The 7,452-nt window shown below is 31.6% G+C and overlaps 1 protein-coding gene across 1 annotated transcript; it reads left to right on the top strand.

The window, feature by feature from the left end:
• Positions 1-1,799, top strand: LOC111281598 (epoxide hydrolase 2-like). Its single transcript, XM_089760918.1, has 5 exons — positions 1-131; positions 234-448; positions 588-764; positions 840-1,078; positions 1,316-1,799. The coding sequence occupies exons 1-5, from the start codon at positions 62-64 to the stop codon at positions 1,563-1,565; spliced, it is 951 nt and encodes a 316-aa protein (XP_089617044.1). The 5' UTR covers positions 1-61; the 3' UTR covers positions 1,566-1,799.
• Positions 1,800-7,452: the final 5,653 nt, after the last annotated feature.

Here is a 7,452-nt window from a genome sequence, read left to right as displayed (position 1 = left end):
GATCCTGCGCCTCGTGAGCTCTCACCTGACATTCTCTCAGTCAACTTGATCTCTGTAAACAATGGAAAATATTCAGCGCAGCCATGTACAAGCTAAAGGACTAAAGCTTCATGTCGCTGAGATTGGAAATGGTTTGATTCGAGCTAATCATACAAACTCGAAAATTTTCTTTTGAAGTCATTTGATTTGCTTGTTAGCTTTTCTGACTCAGATGGGGGTTATTATCTGTGTAGGTCCTAAGGTGGTGGTATTCTTGCATGGATTCCCGGAAATTTGGTATTCATGGAGGCACCAGATGATTGCCGTGGCTAATGCTGGCTATCGAGCAATTTCTGTTGATTTTAGGGGTTATGGACTCTCAGAGCATCCGTCAGAGCCAGAGAAGGCAACGTTTAATGACTTTGTTGATGATGTTGTTGCCCTTCTTGACTCTTTGGGCATCAGTAAGGTAACGTTATTGACTTTGATATGTGAAAGATTTGCTTACAACAGTAGTTAAAGAGACTTCATTAATTGTATGTATGGTGGCAATTATAAGTAGAAAATGAAGCTAAAGCAGCATGTTAATCTTTAATTGTTGAAAGCAGGCGCATTTTGTTGCAAAGGATTTCGGAGCCTTCGTAGCAGCCATGCTGGCTATACTCTACCCTGAAAGAGTGTCCACCATCATCTTACTAGGCGTTCCTTTCCTACTACCAGGTCTCGCTCCTCTTCAGAGTCAACTTCCTCTCATTCCACCAGGCTTTTATATGCTAAGGTGGATGGTAAGTTTCATCATATTTCTTGTTGATTAATTCTCCATGGATATCTTAAAAGAAAAATGCCCTGTAAATTCCCAGGTGCCAGGAAGAGCTGAAGCAGATTTTGGACGCTTTGACAGGAAGACGGTGGTGCGAAAGGTTTACACTATGTTCTCTGGAAGTTTACCCCCGGTTGCTGCTGATGATAATCAGGAGATTATGGACTTGGTTGACTCATCTACTCCACTACCACCATGGTTCAGTGAGCAGGATCTTACAGAGTATGGATCTTTATATGAGAAATGCGGGTTCCGTACTGCACTGCAGGTTCCATACAGGTAACCAGACAAGTTCTCACCAAGTCAACCTTTAACATTTGAAGAACAATCAACATTTTTAGGACACCAAGAATTTGCTGTTATAATAATTTTTCTATTTTTTCACATGGGTTGGGTTCTGCTGATTATATGTTCCAATATGATCCCAAAGAGAGCTTGGAGATTCGAGAAACTATAGTCAAACCAATCCTATGTCAAGAATGATGTGTTTTATTAGAAAAATCTTCTTATGCGCAGGACTATGATGGTGCCCTGTGGTCTGGATGATCCGAAAATCACAGCTCCAGGACTTCTCATCATGGGAGAGAAAGACTACGCCATGAAATTTCCAGGGCTGGAAGACTACATCAGGACTGGCAAAATCAAGGAGTCTGTGCCCAATTTGGATATCACATTCATGCCAGAAGGGAACCATTTCGTCCAAGAACAACTTCCTGAAGAGGTGAATCAACTCATCATCTCCTTCCTTAACAAACACTGCGAATAAAGGAGCTGGAGCGAGTATGTAGGAGAAAATCCATTAGCTGCTTTATCATCTACTTCCCTATTTGATGAAGATGGTTATTGCAGGTTCTAATACAGGAATCCTGCGTTTGCAACGTATATAAAGGGAGTTCATCGCATTTAAGAATAATGACCTGAAAATGATCAAATTTGAGTGTATTAGGAGAATCTCTGCATTTCTGTTTGATTAATGTAGTATTCACCCTTTGTTGAATCACACCGGTACACAAACTACGCTCTTACACCAACATGATTTTGTCATTCCCCCAATCCATTCAAACAGGGAACAGAGGCTAATACCGCCATGCATCTCTCCCTTAAGCTTGTGAGCCCGATCAAGCAGAAAGCAAGCAAATGCTTTGGCCCTATATAAGAACTCTACATTAGCTGTTTTTGGGTAAAGCGAGTTTTTTATAAAGCATAAGCATTCTCACATGGCAATATATTTGAGTTTCTATGCATTTTTTTTTTTTTTTTGAGTAGGCAAAATTTATATTAAGTTTTATAAGTTAAGTTGGTAAAATTTTTTATTAGGAATGAATAAATAAAAATTTTAATAAAAAAATTTAAATCAAATTGATAAAATTTGATATGAAAATTGATAATATGTAAAAATAATTATTAAAAATATTATTTATAATTTAAATTTAATTAATATTTATTTAACGATAAAAATTTTAATTAATATTTTTAATAAAAATATTTATTTAATAAATAATTCAAAATTTATTAAAATTTATTAAAATTATACATGTTTTATTTATATGATAAAAAATTATTAATTTATCAATTTTAATTTTCGATTTTAATTTTTTATTCATTTTTAATAAAAAATTTTACAACTTTCACCGACAACTTTAATTAAATCTTTTCCTCTTTGAGTTCTGTCGTTTCGGCTACGAAGTCAGGCAGGCAATTCATTAGGAAAGAAACTATTGGCCATTGTTTTTTTTCCCCCTTTCCTTATATTTAGAATTCGAAAGCTTCAGCTTTCAGATGATGATGAGATTGAGGGAGACAGAGATAGAAATCAGAAGTCTGAAGTTGTTGACTTGAATTATAGAGGACTAGCAGATTGTCAGAGCAGGAGTTGCGAGAAGCAAAGATCTTTGTCTCTCCACTTTGCTATGGTTTTGGTGAAGGTGGCAGGAGACCATCTGTTGCATAATGTACTGCGAAAGGCAAAATAGGAGACATCGATTTGCGGTGACTGTGGATCGAATAGGCGACCTTCAGATCTTCAGTCTGACGTTCTCCCAACTGAACGATCCCCGCCTTAGGTAAGTTCGACGATCTAATTCGTTTTCGACGGAATTTGATCCAATTCAATCTTATGAAATTAATTTTTATTTGTTTGAAATTCGAGTTTTGGATGGGATAAAGTTAAAAAATAATTAAGTTTAGATTTTAAATAAATTCGATCCGATTCGAAATGAATATTGTATAAATTTTTTTTTAATTAATTATTTAATTATATATATTTATATAATGATATTTTTAAATATTTATATTTAAAAAATAATATTTTATATTTTAAAAAATAATATTTTATTAATTTCGAATTAGATCGAATATAATTTATATAGTATCGAATCGGATTCGAATTTAAAAAAACAAAAAAATTTTGGATAAAATCAAATTCAGATTTAATAACATAAAAATTAGATCAAGTTTGAAATGAGTAAAATTTGTTCTGAACCTGATTTGATGTCAACTCTAACATTAGGTGATTTTTGTTTTAGTATTATAAATCTAATTTATAAGTCCAATATAAATATATATATATATATATATATATATATTGCCATATAATTGAAAGAGTAATGAAATTTCGAAAGTGGTAGAGCATTGTCTCGGGATTGAATCCATAATTTATCGATCTACTACTACATGTAAAGAATCAGTAGCTAGTATCGTAATTTTCTTTCAAAATTCTACTTCCAAGGTAAATATATTTTGGCTTTTAAAAGCTTATGAATTAATGAGATGGTACAATTAGATAAAACATTAATGAGATGGTACAATTAGGTACAGCATTATTTTTCTCTACTTCTTACCTTAATTATAATAATATCTATATTTATATTTACTAACATCATACCCGTGCATGGTTGCAAACTCAAATTATCAATGTATTCAAAAAAAAATAAATGGTAAATCTCTATGCTGTACTTTTTTATGAAAATAATTACCAAATATTTCAATACAAAAAAATTATTGTTTTTTAATATAAATGATTATAAGCTCATTTATTCAATCATGAAACTATCCTTTACATTAGTTTGAAAGGCCCAAGATTAGAATTTGCATCTTACCATTCTTCAAAGGATTGAAGTTTTAAAAATAGGCCTTTACGGAGAATACTGTTACTGGATATTGGTATTCTAAATTGTCATAACCAAAAATAAAATAAGGAAGTTTGAACATTCGAAGTAAAGGTAAATGTCTCACAATTAAATGACAATCATTTTTAATATAAAAATCTAATAATTTAATTACTTGTAATATCAGACAATATAAAGAAATTAAGGCATATAATAGTTAAAAATGAAAATAATAAGTTTTAATTATGTTATTGCAATGTACTCCGATTATGTAAAATTCATCAAATGAAAAGAAAAATTTTCTTGAACTAATGATACCTGTCGTAATGGTTTTGTATCCGTCCGACGAATTTGGAAACGAAATAAAAATAACGGAGTCGCCACCAATCTTTTTTGGTTAGGTGCGATTGCCCACCTATTAAAACATATCTTTTTAATGAAAATTTTAAATTAATTAAAATTTATTAAAAAGATAATTTTAGGGTCTGTGCAATTGTCTGGGTTCGAAAGTCGGTTATGTGTAAGGAATGATTAGCACTCCCACAGCGCCCGTTAAAAACGGTATCAATTAACAACATGTTATCCTTTGATTTTGATAAAAAAATAGTCCAATTTTTGATGTTTGAAAAATAATTTCCTTGATTTTTATTAGTTAATAAATTAAAACTTTTTTATTGAAATAATTCTTAAAATGTTTCAGTATGTTGGTAACATTAGAAGAATTTTTTTTTACCTAGAGATTTCTTAAAGCATCTCTATTCGGAATACTTTTAGAATCTCATTTTTGGAGGTCTAAATTTACTTTTCGTAAAAAATTATGTCATGTATGCAATGCAAATAATAACATGTTGATGCACACATTTTATTCTTTTTGAAAAATTTTTTTAATTGTTTTATTAATTTTTTAATTTTAATTAAAATTTTGAAGAAAAAGTAATTTAATTATATTGAAGATTTTCTATAAATATTCCAATACGCTGGTAATATTTTACAAAAAATTTTATCACCTGGAGATTTCTTAAAGCATCTCTACTCAGAATACTTTTAGAATTCCATCATTGGATTAAATTTCTTTTCTTCCTATTTTTATTACATATATTTTTAATTTATTAACTAATTTTTATTTATTATTTAAAAAAAAAAATCTTTACTGTATTAAAATTTTTTTATAAATACTCCAATACACTGGTAGTATTTAAAAAAATCTTCTCACCTAAAGATTTCGTAGGCATCACTACTCAGAATACCTTTGAATCTCAACGTCAGATAAAAATTTTCTTTTCCTACATTACTTTAGTATTATTATTAAATTTATTTTTATATTATTGTTTTTAAAGTTTATTTTAAAAATTAACATAATTATATAAAAAAAATTTAACCACAATTTTATTATTTAATCTAACAAATATAAACATTTTAATATGCATAAATATTAATAAAATAATATATAAAAAAAGAAAAATTGAAAAAAAAATTTTTTTTTTACCTGAACCGGACAAGTCAACGGTCCGGTCAATGCACGATTTGATTCAACAGTTCGATCCAGTGGTTCGTTCAACAGTTCGGTTTGGTCTGGGTGGATCAGCGGTTCAGTTCGGTCTGGGCGGTTCGATTTCGATCCAGTTAGACCGGTCAGAGGCGATGGAGAAGTGGGTCGTCGGATCGAGTACGCGAACCCTGGGTCGGGTTACGGGTTGACGCGCGGATCCTCTTTGGTCGAAACGGTGTCGTTTTGGCCCTATGCTCAAAACGACATCGTTTTACTTTTAATGATTTCTATAAATAACTGAAAAAATTTTTTTTGCTCATTCTTTCGATTTTTCAGAAAAAAAAGGGGAAAAGAGCTTTGAGGTGAGCTCGCGGGCCAGTCGCCTGACCACCGCATCGCCCGCCGTCTGGGTCGCTGTCGACAGTCGTTGTCGGTGGTTTTCGATCACCGAAAAAGGTGAAAATTCTTCTGAAAGTTTTTTTCGACGCAATCTTTCTAGATCCAGTGTCTTTTTTACTGAAAATAACCTCGATCGACGTAGATCGAGGCTCAAAGTTTTGGTCTCCTTTCTTTTTTTATTTTTTATTTTTTTTTTGGTGGACAGAATCTATTGATCTTTTTTTTTTTGTGTAGGTGGCTTTTCTAGCGTTGGGTTCCCCTACTTGGAGACTGTGATTTTGCTTTTTTTTTTGTGTTTTTACAAAAAAATTTTCAACAGATTCTTCTCTTCTTTTTATCATTTTTTCTTTCCTTTTTTTCCTTCTTGTTTGTAGATAACAAGCTCTATTTATAGAGCTTGTTGGGGTTTAAATCTCAGATCTTCTAAGATTCGAATCTCATTTTTCAACTGAAAAATTACGCCTACCGTTCGTGATTGGTGGCTTGTCGGTCGACCGTTGGCAACTAACGATGGTGATTTTGACTTTAGGGATTATGCATTTAATGCACTAGATTTGAACCGGATAAAGATGAAGAAAAAGGGAAAAGGAAGAAGGAAAGAAAGAAGAAAAAAAGAGAAGAAGATAAATGCAAAAAATGGGAAAAAGATAAGAAAAAAAATAATAAAAATAAATAAAATAAAAAATAAAAAATGGTGTTTACAGTTGCCCCTCTTTGCCTATTTCTGTGAATCAGGAATAAGGCAAAGACAAACAAACAACCATTTTATTTGAAAAGATAAAACATTAAGAGAAAAAAAAATTTTTTTTGTTCGACAAAAAAAGGCTCATCTCAACAGAGGTTCAATTGATATTTTTGAAAGTTTAAAAGGTTCCTCTTAGCAGAGGCTTAACAATTAAAAAAAAAAAAATTTTTTTAGAAAGGGCTCTTCTCAGCAGAGGCTCAACAACTTTAAAAATCTCATCTTAGAAAAGCTCATATCAGCAGAGGCTCAACAACTTTAAAAATCTCATCTTAGAAAAGCTCATCTCGGCAGAGGCTCAACAACTTTAAAATTCTCATATTAGAAAAGCTCTTCTCAGCAGAGGCTCAACAACTTTAAAATCTCATGAAAAGGCTCCTCTCAGCAGAGGCTCAACAACTTTAAAAATTCTCTTGAAAAAATTCTTTTCAACAGAGGCTCAATAACTTTAAAAATCTCAACTTAGAAAAGCTCCTCTTAGCAGAGGCTCAACAACTTTAAAATTCTCATATTAGAAAAGCTCCTATCAGCAGAGGCTCAACAACTTTAAAATCTCATGAAAAGGCTCATCTCAGCAGAGGCTCAACAACTTTAAAAATTCTTTTGAAAAAGCTCCTTTCAACAGAGGCTCAACAACTTTAAAATTCTCTTGAAAAAGCTTCTCTCAACAGAGGCTCAACAACTTTAAAATTCTCATCTTAGAAAAGCTCCTCTCAGTAGAGGCTCAACAACTTTAAAATCTCATATGTTTTCAAATTTGAGTTCTCATCTTTGAACAATTAAATTTCCTCTTTTGAATCCTTTTGTTTGATCATTGTCTTTACCAAAATCTTGTTTTTCATTAAGAAATGGAAAATTTTTATCTTTGTTACAACTTATCATAGATGCATGTACTGAGTGCTTATAATGCAATGCA

The sequence above is a fragment of the Durio zibethinus genome, chromosome 5 (genome assembly GCF_047325235.1).
Source record: "Durio zibethinus cultivar Kanyao isolate XHJ-2024 chromosome 5, ASM4732523v1, whole genome shotgun sequence".
In the NCBI taxonomy this organism is placed as follows: domain Eukaryota; kingdom Viridiplantae; phylum Streptophyta; class Magnoliopsida; order Malvales; family Malvaceae; genus Durio; species Durio zibethinus.
The sequence above is the reverse complement of the archived record's forward strand: the minus strand, read 5'-3'. Positions and strand labels throughout refer to the sequence as shown.